Here is a 14499-nt window from a genome sequence, read left to right on the forward strand (position 1 = left end):
GAGAGACAGACTTATAGGGTAAGTGAAGTGATAAATATCTATGGAGAGAGAAAATCCTGGCATTGTGCGTGGGGACAGACGACACATAGTAAAATACTTGACACCTCAGCAAAAATGCCGGGTCTGCAAGTGCAGCGTAACACGTGTACGCGAACTCACCAGCGTGGACTACGTATCCCATATTGCAACGCGCCACGTCGCATGTTGTTGACGTAACAAGCCGCGCGCCTCGTTTCTCTTCGGTTAGTGCTCTATGAAAACGACTCACGAAGGTAATTTAACGGTGTATTTTTCGCCCATGTAATTCTGGATTATGTATCGTTTTTTTTTTTTTTTTTGCCAATGTCTTGTTTGTATTTAGAAGCGATTTGAAGCAATGACGCACCACACGTTAGCTAGCAGTTGAACACTTGCCTAACATTAGTTAGGTTTGCCTCTTAGTTTTTTTAAATGTATTTTTGTTTATTTATTTCTTTTTTTTTATAGTTTGGCTGCATTTATCAGACGTTTGTGCCACGATGTCGCAGCAAGCGGGACCTTCCGCTGCAGACTCCCCGGCGTTGGTGGTCACCACCACCGTGCAGAAGTATGGCATGAAGAAGAAGGAGATCCTGAACGCGGAGGAGAGTGAACTTTATGAGCTGAGCCAGGCTGCGGGCATCACCGTGGACCAGGAGGTGTTCAAGTAAGTGCGGGGATTCAAATCCACATTATCAGACACATGATGATTAGGAATAGGAAAAATATGTAACGGGCTCCAGTAAGGATAAATAACGCATATATAATGTAAATGTCCTACACATCTGGACCAGTAAGTCATAGAAGTCAAATGGGAAAATGTTCTGATTGTCCATCAAGAAACTGAGAACCAGAGCAGAGTGCATGTGGTCCTATTGACCCCTTTATACTCCTTTTGTTCCCCCATGTTGTCCATCTAGGATCATGGTGGACCTGCTGAAGATGAACGTGGCCCCTCAAGCGGTCTTCCAGACTCTGAAGGCCATGTGTGCCGGCCAGAGGGTCCCTGAAAGCTGCAGTGCAGACACCGGAATTCCCTCAACCAAGGCAGAAGCCAGAGGTTAGTGCTTTGTGTGCATATGTAGATGGTGTTCAAAATTGGGGTAACGCTATGAGCCGGGACTGGACAGTCTGCATTTTCTAATCTGAGTCTTTCATTTCCCTCACACCTCAACAAGATGAGAGTTTGAGCTCTGGGAAGAGTGCTAAGGTACCTGTGGGTGCCCCCACCGGGTCCGGACCCCGAGCCACCAAGGTCAGCGGCAAGATGGCGGCCTACACCGCCCAGGACGTAGGAAGTCCTCCTCATGCTCAAGGTCTTGCTTGTTTGTTTTTGTTCTGGTGTGCGTGCATTCATGTGTGTCTGTGTGCAAGCTTTGATGCAGTGTGTGTACATTTGTGTTGGAGTGTGTTTATTTGTGTGTGTCTGTGTTAGTGAATGTGTTATGTTTCAGTGTGTGTTTTTCTATTCATGCCTTTGTGTACTCCTTGTGTTAATGCGTGCATATTTGTGTTATGTTTTTATATAATTGTGGGTTACTTTATGATGTGTGTCATTGAGAAATAAGTGTTTTTGTGTTACTTCCTGAATGTGTGTTAATCATACTACTACTATTACTGCTACTACTAATAAGTAGCCATGAAACAAAAGCTTTACATTTTTTTTTTAATTTAACAAAAGCTTTCAAATTTACAGCAAAACGATTTGCATAGGTGGTTACATTTGAAGTACTTACATAATTATAAGGGAAAATATTATAACTTGACTGTGTATTTATGGAGGAACGACATGAGTAAATATTTTGGTCTGCATCAATAATATTTTATTACCCTGGTAGCCTTCACTAAATCAACACTTTCCACATCGGAGCGCATTTTTTTTTCCATTCGGTGTGGTTGCTGCTCTCCTCCTGGCGTCATCGCTTCACTGTTTCCATATTTTCTTACGGTTCATCAGCAGTGCGAAGCAAAGCGGCATCATCTTCATCAACAAATCCCGCTGACAAGACACGCGAGGCCTCTGGCCAGCGGGCGCAGCGACAGCCCAGCGCCAGCAGGGGGCAGAAGACCAAGAGCTCTGGAAGCAGCAGCTCCTCCTCCCAGATGTAAATATTACTAGGGTCAATCATGTAAATACTAACATCTTAAGTTAAAACACGCATTTTACATATGGAATAGCAATATATTTGTTTGTGTAATCCACCCATCCATTATCTGTTCCGCTTCTCCTCACAAGGGTCGCGGGCGTGCTGGAGCCTACATACCCAGCTGTCTTTGGGCAATAGGTGGGGTACATTCTGAACTAGTTGCCAATCAATCGCAGTTGTCTTGGGTAGACATTCGATATTTCAACAGTTTATGTCTTGGTCTCCTGTCGTAGTGCACCGCCAGTCACCTGATCTGGAAAGAAGTGCTTTGACCTGTTTTAACAAATTCACAAGTTGAATGCACATAACCCCTGGTAACCAATGACAACATTGTGACTGGTGGGGAAGAAGTGGGGTGAGCAAAAAATTTTGCAGCGCATCCTGGTCACAACACGCGCTGGTTGGGAATCACTGCTATAGATTTTGGTAATTTTATATAGATATAAAAAAAAATCTGTAACAAATCATCAATGTTCTTTCTCTGTCATCATTTACTGTGCAGGTCTTTAAATATTCTGCAACATTGTTTTCATAATAAAGTTTAAAATGACGTCTTATTTCTCAGGTAGTTTAATTTGCGAGAGATGAAATGTAAGAAAAAAAGTTGTTCGTAAGGACATTTTGCAATTGTTACTCGGTAGCTTTTTTTTTTTTAAATCAAAACGACTGATGTGAATTTTGGGTGTTGCACTTACTTATTTGTATTTTTTTTTTAAATGCCCTGATATGTCATTTGCATCATAATTTGTCACAGATGAAAGCAGCATCTCAAACACGCTGGGTTCAACTTTGGCTGTCCTTACTGCGTGAATTGAATCATTGATTGCGCCACATGGGGGCAGTAGAGTGACGCTGAATTTATGCCCCTCCTCGGGACCCTCCACCTGCGCCCCACCTCCCCCACTTTACATGCCCAAATTGTTGTAGGGATCCTTCTTGATTGGAGTGAAAGTGGAGCTGAACTGCATGTTTTGTTTGTATAGCCGCATGCGTGTGTGTAAATGGAGAGGCGGTATGCAGCTTCAGGGGTCATTTTAAAGTCCACGGGCCGCCCGCCTTTTATGTGGCCGTCCATCCTGTTTATACGGCCCTGCCTGTGCACATTGATAGCAGCGTGCCTGTAATTGATGGTGCCATATTGCCGCGGTGCAGCCGGTTTAATGGGCCTTGACGGAGCAAAAGGGGAACGAGGCACGGGACTGAGCTTAACCCTTCCCGCGCCTCCGTACCGTCTCCTCGCAAACTGGACCCTGGGTGATTAGCGTGCAGCCGCTCACCGTTAATGGCCGCTTGCTTCATGATCAAGGAAGCGCAGACGCCCCTCTGACTCCACTTCCAAGAATAAACAGTCGCCAGCTGTCGCCGCTCGCCTCTGTTGTTGCTTGCAGGCGCCCTAAATGTGTTTGACAAAGCCGGTAAACGGCTGGGAATTTATTCTTAGCATGCCAGGCTGCGGCGCTCGGTGTCACCTCTAGGGGGCAGTGTGGCTTTGAGATAGTTGGGGGGGGGGTCCTTACCTCCCCTTCCCTCCCTGTATCAGTCCGCCACGCCTGGCCTTTTGGATGTGTTTATTTTCTTATGAGGGAATTTCACTCTTCCATTAAATAGAGAGCGCTATACACCCCCCCCCCTCTCTCCAACACACACGTGTGTGTGTGTGTGTGTGCGTGCATGCATGCATCAGGCACAGTATATGCACCATTAATCAATAGAGACGACCAAACTGCGCGCCTCGGCCATATTGTGCGAGGCAAGCGAGGCGGTACATTAAAGAATGAGCGGTTCAAATCGTTAACGTAAGCGCTTTGACACGTTGCCTAAAACAAGCAACCAGAAGACACCATTTTGTGGATCGCGCCGATGGCGATAAGACATCGAATATTGATATTGCGACTGAGAGCGTTCACGGCCACTCTCTTTTATTCCATTCTCAAGTTGTAAAAATATTCCCGAACCAATCGGCCTGACATTTTGCGAACTGCGAGCTACTTCTCTGGTACTGATGACTTTGAAGGGCTACCAGTTTGAAACACACTTTTGAACTAACCAATTTACTCAAAACATCTTTCATTTTATTATGAATAATGATATTAATCTGTGACAAGATTTTTATGATTTCTCACAATAGTAATGATTTAACAAGGTAGTAAACAAATATTTATAACTCAAGGCAAAAAAGGAAGAGAACAATGGGCAGAACTATTCCAATCGTCCCATTTCTATAAATCTCCACAAGAGTTTACCTTTTCAAACCATCCCTTCTGCAGCATTCCAATGAAATCACTCTCACCGCTAGCGAGAAGTTTTGAAGACAGGCACCTACTAGCTACTTATGTGGTCGCTGGGTGCTACCTGGTGCCCATAGGATGACCCCGCTTTGGAATCTTCAGTGGACCTTGACGGACTTTCGTCAAGACAAGCGGACATGTAGTACAAACTGAAATGCAACTCAACTCAATTTTATTCGTAGAGCAAAAATATAACCGCAGCTGAGTAATGTAACAAATAAAGATCGTATCTATTATTAATAATAATAATCACATAAGAAATTAAATTAAGATTCCAATGTAGCTCTTCAAAGACTAATTGCTCCAGTACCTTTGTTTTTAAAAATGAAAAAAAAGCAACTATTCAAAAATCAAATCTGATCCCATACTGAAACACAGTCTGAAAAACTCAAACTTCTCAACATATCGCGAACATTCCCACATAAGTAACAACGGTCACCCCTTCCCGCTTCCCGCTGATACTCATATTTTTCGACAATCCTTTAAACTGTTTTCTGTTTGGATATTGCTTCAACTTCTCACTCACACTGGTCCACAATTCCACACCACAAATTTAAAATCAATTATTTTTTTCCTGCTTGTGTATATTGTCCATTTGAAATTATATGAAAAAAAAAAATGCATATGATCTGAAAAGCATGCAATGTCTCCTAAGTATCGTTTAAGGATATAATAAACGACGGACTAGAAACAGGAAGTAGAATTGTCGAAACAAGTGTCGTGCAACATCAATCTAATACATTGCACAGGTGTGCCTAATATTGTGACTGGTCCGTTTGTGTCGTGTTCCCTGTGTGCAGCCGAGTGCATAGGAATCTTGTTTTCTTGCTCAGTGCTCCCCCCCCCCCACCCCATCCCCTCCCTTCATCCTTCCATCCTCCATCCTCCTCGCAAGGGCCCGCCTGCAGATTGGCTATTTCCCGCGCCCGGCCGGCCGAGCTCTTATCAGCCGGCCGAGTGCTGATTGTTGCTGTGTCTCTCAGGCTGACTGACAGTTGGCGCGCTGGCTGCTGAAATGGCTGATTTGGTCAGTGTTTGTCTGCAGCCTTATCTGCAGCGCTTATATTAACTGCCTTGACAGTGTGCGCCGGCAGTCTCGCTCCATCTTGCGGAGGATTGGAGAGTGGGGGGGGGGGGGGGGGGGGCGCAACACTGCCCGTTCCTCCGTCCCTGCTGTCTTTATCCGCTCCTGTGTGAGTCAGAGTATATATATATTTATATATATATATATATTTTTTTTTTTCCCACCAAATTTCAGTATTTGCCGGTAGTAAGGAAGGTGATGATGTCAACTGGGTGAACGGGAATCCAGTATTATAGTGCAGATTAAGTCCGAAATTAGATGCGAGTGCCTTCAATTGCAATGTTCTGTCACAGCGTGCCATGCAGCGCTAAGTTCTACTAGATGCAGCGTAATTAAGAGCAAGAAGAAAGGGCAGAAAAGGTCGGCACCTGATGTCCGGTAATACTTAGACTAGTTCCCACCAAGCAGTGAGAATACATGGGGAAAAAAAAAGAGAAAAGAGAAAAAAAAAATCTAGATTTATTCAACATATTTTCTGCACTATAGAGCGCCCCTAGTGGACAAAGGAAAATCCACAGAAAAGCTGCACCGTTGTATTAGCCGTATGGTTCAAAATCAAGGAAAAAAGTAACGGCTTATAATCAGAATAGCAGAATGTTTGAAGCTTTATAATGACTGATATCTATGCTACTTTCTATGTGTCCTTTAAGCTAGCAGGCTTTTCTTTGACGAAATATTGGTTATTAATATTCGGTTGAACATTTTTTCTATTTAATATCCAATGTTTAATTCTCTGTTGCTTTGTCAGTTTTACTGTATATTTCCACCGGGGGTGACAAGTAAACACTGAACCAGTCTAAGCTGTCGTTATTTATTTATTAATCTTTTCCCCGTGTCGGCATTCTAAATAAAAAAGTATCGACGCGGGGATGGTGGTGGACGAATGTGACGCACCAATTTTTCTGGCTGTGGCGATAGTAACGGTGGTTGTTTCATCACGAACCCCCTTTCACAAATCTGGCTTTATACACGCTGGTCGTTGCTGTTCTGTGTGAAATGTACTGATGTAGCAATTTTCTGGCTGGGGATGTTGTATGGCTGTTGGAATAAGTAGAGAAATATGACCATTTTCCAGTTTTGGAGGTAGAAGCACAGGCGGGATGGTGGCTGTGTGAAAGAGGATAATGGAAAGCCGGCATGTTTTTGTGTTAAACAGCAGATTCCTTCACTTGTGTGGAAATACTGCTGTCATGTGTCGATTTTGGACCATCCGTGTAAAACTGCAAATTTTCGCAGGTGGCCGTGTTAAAGGGAATATAGCAGGGACGGAGCTGTGACGTTTAACCCCCCCGCCACGTCATGCATGTCATTATTTGAACGGGTCATTCCACATCGGCTGCTTAAAAGGTGTACACATTGTTGCGGCAATATCTAACGTCCGTACATATCGGACCAGATCTCCCCCCCCACCCGCTGGCATTGTAAGCGGCTCAAATAGACAGAACCCAAGCAGGTAAACACGGCCTCCTTAAGCCTTATTTATTTATCCGCTTTATTCGCGAGAGGCTGTTGGCTCCGTCTGTTCGCGGCAGATGTGGGGACCAATGGAGTTCACACTCGCTGGCGAAACCCCCTCGGCAGTACACACGCGCGCTCACAAACACAAACACACAAGTGTTGGGATCCGAGCAATGCCTTGTCAAGTCTGAATCGGAATCTTTTTTTATTGGTTACGCATGTTAAAACCTAATGGATTTGTTGCCGGGTAGAAGGAGTCACTCAAGTATTTTGGCACAGTAGTTTTTTTTTAAACTGGGGTCTGTGGATTTGTCCCGTAAAGCTGAATAAAATTGTCGCAGAATTTGCATTTGTCAGCTGGACTCACAGATTCACGAGTCTTCTTATTTTTTTAATTATTTTTATTTTGGCTCCAAACCTTTCTCCCAATTGGCTGTTTCTTTATTGTCTTTTTAATGAAACGCGTAACTGAACAATTCTTAGTTAATGTTTGACCGGGTATCCCTTATCTAAATTGTAAAGTTAACGTAGCTTAGCTTCCTCGCGGCTTTTATTGTGACGGATGAAGTTATAAGCCGTCGTGGTCGTGTCGCTTATCTTTGCGTTGCAAACCTTGCATGCTGCCATTTCCGTTTTCTTGATTTTTTTTTTTAACCCTTGAATACAAATGCAATCATCTTTGGAGGAGTTTTCGTGGACTGCAGTACAAAAAAACGAACAAAAACGTCAAGTGTAGTCCAACTTTTTTTTTTTTTTCCCCCCGCATGTCCCAAATCCTAAAATTGTTGACTTAAGTTTGATTTAAGTCTTTCACCTCTGGTGTCGTGTTAGTCGACTGTGAAGGCTGGCCTTGGGTTAGCCTAGCACAACAGCTTCATACAATCTGTATATAAATCATATTTTTTGTTTGCAATGTATTGTTGCATTTGTGTCGGAGCTGTATAAGACGAGCAAACAATCTGCGCGCTGAATGATTAGCCGCTAATTGGCAACTAAATACTAATCGGAGAATTGTCATTTCCGTGTGTTTTTGTCGGGCGTGTGCATGTCTCGTTAATTTGCACATTTTCTTTTGTTTGTTTTTTCTTTCTTTTTCCCCCATGCGACGCTTTTCATTGCTTCTAATTGGCTACGTTTAACTCTCCAAAATGAGAGCACCTCCACTTTAGTGATCAGACACTGGTTTTTGTTCCGCACGTGAAATGCAATTTGACGGCACAGAGAGATAAAACGCAATTAAAAGTCCTTTTTTTTTTCCTCCACATTTTGTTGTTGTTGAAATGTTGTTGTCTGCGCTCGTTTTCAAATTGTTAATTACAAGGAGAACATTTAGGGTGGCAGTTAAAATTCTTACATTTACCGCCTTCCCTTCGAAAGTTATTCGGTGGATACTTGGATCCCGGCGGAAATTCTGTAAACCTGACAGGCGACAATCAATACAATTGCTTCAAGCAGCAAGAAAAACATTTCCATTATTTATTTATTTATTTATTTTAATTGATCGAAAGTTGTTTTTTTTCCTAGTGCATAATAATCTGTTGATTGCCAAAACAGCCTAATTAATACTCAAATCTGACGCTTCTCTTCATCGTAGACCAGGTGTGGGCAAACTACGGCCCGGGGGCCACATGCGGCCCGTTAAACGCTTTAATCCGGCCCGCCCAACTTGAAAAAAATGAAATGATTAAACCTTGTTAATATTTTATTTTCTAAATTCAGTTTTTTTTCAAAGACATTTTGTTGTAATGCTTTTGTTCACTTTCATTTAAAATTAAATGTATTTTTTTTTCTCCGATGAGGTGAGGTGACCAAAACACTCCATCCATCCGCTCTGTCAAATTTTAGAACCCATTGTGGCCCGCCAATCAAAAAAGTTTGCCCACCCCTGTTGTAGACGGATGCGGATGATACCACTGGAAAGCTCACCCTTAAAAATGTGGGGGAAGACATTCAAGTCATCCCTGTCTGACCTTCCCATCCAAAGTTATTTGCAATCCTACCAGTCCGAGGACTGGAAAAACATCCCTCACTTCAGGACACTTCCCAACACGTGGTCCCCCCCTTTTGAGGAATGGGCCAAATATCAGCGATGTTGTGTTATGTCATGTCAGTGCCCTGACTCCGCTGCATGTGTAAAGACAGATTATCTCCATTTTTCTGCCACATGCTTGCAAGCTGCGGCGTTTATGCATGCATGAGTGCACGTGTGTGTGTGGTCGTGTGTGTGCGTGTTGGCTCGCCCATTGTGTCGTCTGCTGGCATTGTCTCCGTCGCGGCGCTGGTCGCGGGCCAGCGGCGGCAACGGCGACCCCCATTGTAGGCGACGTGCTGGCGTACACATTCACCTGTCTGTCACCCCGGCTAAGGCTGTCATGCTACTAATATTTGCATGCACCAAACGCGTTTTCGGTGAGCCAGCATGTAAACCGAGTACAGAACTCCACATTAAGGCTTGACTTTATTGTTTTGACAAATGTATTAACATGCTTGGACATACTTTTTTCTAAATCTTGGCGCCACTGCATCTTTGACGATGTGGCCTGACATCATGTGCGTGCGTGTCATTCTGACAGTAATCACCCAACTGTGATTTTTTTTTTTTTTCTTTTTGCCTTCTCCCATCCATCTTTTCCCATTTCACTCTGGTGACTTTCCATTTCCTCGCCATCTTCAGCCTCATATTCCGCCTCTATCTCCAAACGCCAAAACACCCCTCCTCATCCCCACCGTGCACAAACCCCCCCCCCCCCCCCCCCCACTCTCCTCCACACCACCCCTTTTCCCCTCGGCAGGCTGGTGATTGACACTTACAAATTACCCGGCGGCAGTGGCATTGTGTGTGACCCCTCTCTCTCATCTCCAGCCCGCCGCCGTTTTGTCATCTAATTACTGTGAATCCCCGGCCTGCTCCCCACTGCTGCATTTTTAATATGTACCCCTTCCCAACCCCCACCGCCCGCACACCCTCGCTTCCACGCACACACACGCGCACGCACACACGCCCGTTCACCTGCTTCACCTGCAGCTCATCCCAACACTCGGAGTGTGAGCTCATCGTCTCCATATCCTCCTCCTCCAGTGCACCCTCCCCAGAGTGTTTTCTCTCCACCACCTCCATTATCACACCATCACCTCTCCTCCACTTCCTTCTCCTCCCTCGCTTCCTCCTCGCTGGAGTGTCACTCCATTCGGCGTCGTGTCAATCTGTCTGTTTGCTTTGTCGTCTCCATTCGAACTGTATGGTAAACACGTCGTTGGCTTTGGGTGATCAATGCGCGCTAATGAGCGATGGCAAGCGAGCCCCGACGGGATCCCGTGATGCGCTCTTCTCACATTTGGGATCGCTTTTCTTTTTTTCTTTTTTTTTTTTTATTATCGTGGCTAACCAATGGCAAGCAAAAAAAATAAAAGGTTTAAAAATCGTTGAGAAAAAAATATTGCTCCACTTTTAATTGCAGCTGTTGTTCGTAAATGGAACAGAAGCACTTGTGGGACTTGTGCTGCTTTTCTTTCCCGAGGCAATGTTGAATTCACAATCACTTTTAAAGAAAAGAATGAGGACAAACCAACTTGAAACATCAATGGGACAAAAAATGATTAACTGTCATTGAAAAATACAGGAGGTTGTTGTCACATGTTGCAGTACAGGCACAGTGGGGCGAACCATTTGGGTTTTGGGCCTTTGAAAATGCTGACTTCAGAACTCAACTTGATTGTGTTGGCCAAGACAATAACAAACAGTATGAGGGATAAAGGAGATTGTTGTCACTTGTAGGACACAACCATATATAATACAAATGCATCCATATTAATTTAAGTTTTTATTACACTGTATCATACTTATACTTATTATACTAGCACAAATGTGAGTGTGCGTGTGCGCCCGTGTTTCAGTTTGAGTCATCCACAGCCAGACAGTGCTCCCCCGCCGATCCCTATCTTCTAGCTAGAAATCAGCCGAGTGTGGCTCAGAGAGAGAGAGAGAGGGAGAGAGATAAATATAATATAATGGTACCTTAACGACAGAACGCGATTCGTTACAAGATGTGTGAGAAGAAGAACCAAGGAGATTGTTGTCACATGTAGGACCCAGCCATAAAGTCCTGCATCTTGTTGTGTTGTGGCAGATGTGTAACACTGACGGACTGAACAAGCCCGCATGGCCCAGGCCGAGGCCCCGGCCCAGGACCCAGTCTCCCTTTTTGGACGTCTCTCCGTGGGGTGGTGGGATTTAGCGTGGCCTCATTAGCTTGTCACGGGCTGGGAGAAATATGGGCCTCCGGAGAGAGCGTTTCAGGGACGGCGACTGATGAAAAGAGAGCGAGGAAAGGCAAGTTGACAGCAGATGCATGGACAAGGCGGAGAAATGGGCGTGGAGGGGGAAAAAAAAGAGAAGTAAGAGGCTGGGGGGGGGGCGTTGGCAGGAAGGGACGAAGGAGGAGGAGGAGGGCGGTGGCGCGGTGACGAAACTAATGGTCCTGCCTGGAGAAATAGTAGTCGATCAATCATCTTTAAACAAAAGCAGCAGCCCCGGGAGAATATTTAAGAAATGCTTATTTAATTAATAGTCCCCGTGCTCATATTTATGGGCCATCCTTCCTTCAAATATTAACCTTCCAGGTCCTTGGAGGCCTCGGGACAGCTGAGCCCAGACCAGCTCTGGACCGGCCAGATGGAGGAAGTCAGCTCGCTTTACCTGGACTTGATTCACGTTTTCACTTTTTTTATTTCTTGGGATGAATAAGTAGCCACTTTGAAGGATTCACATTTTCACCTAAAATTTGGGAGGCAGGTCCATCATGATTAGGCCCACAAAATAATCTCTTTTGGTTTAAAATTTGTACTTCAGATTTTGTCGGATGGCAAACAACTATTATACGAGGTCGCTGCCAATTTTACTTAGCCTCGTGATTTTTTTTTTTTTTTGGTAGAAATTCCAGAGTAGACACCAAAAGCTTTTTAGTACAAAATAGGTTTTGTAGTTTTATTTTTTCTTACCTTTTTTGGGGTTCCCTCTTACTCAGCTAATCACCAAATTTTAGAAAATGTCTTCCCCCAGAGACAGTTTCACTTAAAATGAAATTTCAAAGGAATTAAAAAAAAAAAAAAGCTATCCCTGAAAAGACTGGCATGTTTTTCTTGAGTAGACCCACAAAAACGAAAAACGTCTCAAACAGCCATGACGGAAAAGAGAGAGTCTGCCATTTTGTTTTGAAGGGGCCATTTTGGAGTCATTTGGGCCATTTTGGGGGTGCTTCAAATGGGAAAGTCGCCCGAGAAGTTTTGTCTGATTGCAGCCAAACTTGAAGCACGTATCCTCGACAGATAGATAATGTTTAAATGCGCAGAATTTGAGTTTTCAAAAACCTTATAACCCATTTCCACAGTCTTGCGTGTGTGATGGCCTCACGCCGAAAAGTTTCCTAGATCGCATTTTAACCATGCAGTGACTCCGCTTCTGACGCTTCGTTTCTTCTCTCTTTCGACTTGCATTGTCTTGGCATTTTTTTTTTTTTTGTCAAAGCATAACTGTCACGCTAAACACACTATTTGATAAATAGCAGTTAGTCGCTCCACTGCTGCGCTCACGTTTACGCACTCCAGCCACCATCTCTGACGGAATTCACAGGTTGCGATTCACAGATCCCTGCGACACGCCGCCACTTCAAATGCGATCACAGGTAATGCTCACTTCAGACCCTCCCGACGCTCTCCACTCGACATAGCTGCCGCCTGCAAACGTGCTCATTTTGCCAAAGCGCCTTGCTCGTCTTCAACTAGCTGCCGCTTTGTTGCCGAGTTCTTCAAGTCACGTGTTTGACATGTCATTGCTTCAAACTTTTTTTTTTTGTTTTTTTTTTGGGAGTCACTTGCTAAATGGACCTGTCCACCAATTTGAATGACCATCAGCTTTCCCAAACTTTCTATGCTTTTCTGTGGTTTTTCCTTTCACCACTAGGGGCTCTCTATAATTCAGAAAATACACTAAATCTCGATTTTTTTTTTTCTCTTGGGTCTGCTCTGTTTTAATTAGAAACGTTTTTGCCGTGTTAAAAGGCACTGTGTCATTTTCAAAATTGTGTTATTATAACCAGAAAAGTTGGCTCCATCTGGCAGGAAATTTGTCACCAAATTTGAACCGCGTCTCCTTGACAGACAAGCAAAATTGTCATGTGACTCATTTTTTTCCATTTTTAATTTGGATCAGAACCTCAACTTGAAATGAATTATTTTTTTGTCATCTTTCATTAAAAATGCGATTAAAAAAAACCTAATGAAATCAGACATTTATATTTTTCAAATTTTTCATTGTCATTTGAAAATGGAAAGAACAGATGGGTGGAATTTGTTCGAAATGAACTCATTTTTGCTTCCACCCAAGCATCCCTAACTACAAATCTATTTATTTTCCATTTCCATCTTTCCATCAGGTATTTTCTTTCCCCCATATTTGCCCATCTTTACCTGCTCTGCTTGCTCTCCAAAATGGGAGGCAAAGACGCTATTTTGATACCTTTCTCAGCAGGAGAGCTCAGGTATTCCACAGAAATACTTTGCATATTGAGTGTGTGCCTCTGCACGCCTGTTGTTTGCTCTGCATTATGCATGTCTGAACGGGAAAATTGCATTGCATGGGACGAGGGGGAGAGACAATGACACCATATATATAGAGAGACGTGCATTTGAGGTGAAGCGAGAAAGAAGAGAGAGAGAGAGTGTGGTGAGAGCGAGTGGTTGTTGCTGGAAAGCGTGAAGACAATAATGCAATGTGACACTTCAGAAATGAGAAGCTGGTCGCCTTGGCAACAGGCCCTGGGCGAGGGGCTAGCGGGGTGGAGGGGTAGGTGGCGTCGGGGAAGGGGTGAGGGCGAGCGAGATAGCGAGTAAATGATGTTTGATCAGAAGCACCGTTGTCGGACGAGAGAAGCCTTCAGGACGGGATTGCGTTCCCGACGGATGGTCGGACCCTCTTGGGGGGGCTGCTCACGTCTGATGTTTGGCTTTGGGGGGGGGGGCGAGTGCCTTGCCTCCAGCAAAGCAAATTTGTCCTTTAATTGTGTTTTCATTCTTATATGGGATCAATATTTGTTCACACCTCACAGGCTTTTCTTATAAAATATCCATACGGTAATGCGATACGGTATTGATACTAGGGCTGCAACTAACGATTGTTTTAATAATTGATAATCTGTCAATTATTTTGTCAATTTAATCATTGAATTGAATTGGAAAAAACATCATATTTTGATGTACATCAATTAATTAAAAAAAAAAAAATTTTTTCGTGGTGTACATAAAAGGTTTGGCGTTCTCGAAATGAGCACCTGAGCTTATTGTTTGGTCCTTTTCTTTTTTTAAAAATTTTATTTCAACCAATTCCTGGGTGATCTTAGACTTACTGTACATCTGGGCAAGGTTTGTCATTGATATGTGTCATTTTAATGTAACTGAATATAGTTTTTTCAGGGGGGGTTAAAAAATGAGGGCACTGTAAAATTACAAA

The 14499-nt window shown here is 43.7% G+C and overlaps 2 protein-coding genes across 3 annotated transcripts in view; both read left to right on the plus strand.

The window, feature by feature from the left end:
• The window catches only part of lhx5 (LIM homeobox 5), a 77382-nt gene that overhangs the window by 13034 nt on the left and 49849 nt on the right, over positions 1-14499 (plus strand). The window lies entirely within an intron of this gene.
• Positions 149-2716, plus strand: mzt2b (mitotic spindle organizing protein 2B). 2 transcript variants are annotated; one of them, XM_088280605.1, is made up of 5 exons: positions 149-272; positions 487-685; positions 939-1078; positions 1197-1334; positions 1976-2716. In XM_088280605.1, exons 1-5 carry the CDS (start codon positions 254-256, stop codon positions 2125-2127), a joined length of 648 nt encoding a protein of 215 aa, XP_088136731.1. In that variant the 5' UTR covers positions 149-253; the 3' UTR covers positions 2128-2716. The 2 variants fall into 2 exon arrangements, with proteins under 2 accessions (XP_088136731.1, XP_088136732.1); XM_088280606.1 differs by having other exon boundaries at positions 1979-2716.

Source organism: Idiotropiscis lumnitzeri, chromosome 18 (genome assembly GCF_059441095.1).
Source record: "Idiotropiscis lumnitzeri isolate Australia: NSW breed Sydney's pygmy pipehorse chromosome 18, RoL_Ilum_1.0, whole genome shotgun sequence".
NCBI lineage: Eukaryota > Metazoa > Chordata > Actinopteri > Syngnathiformes > Syngnathidae > Idiotropiscis > Idiotropiscis lumnitzeri.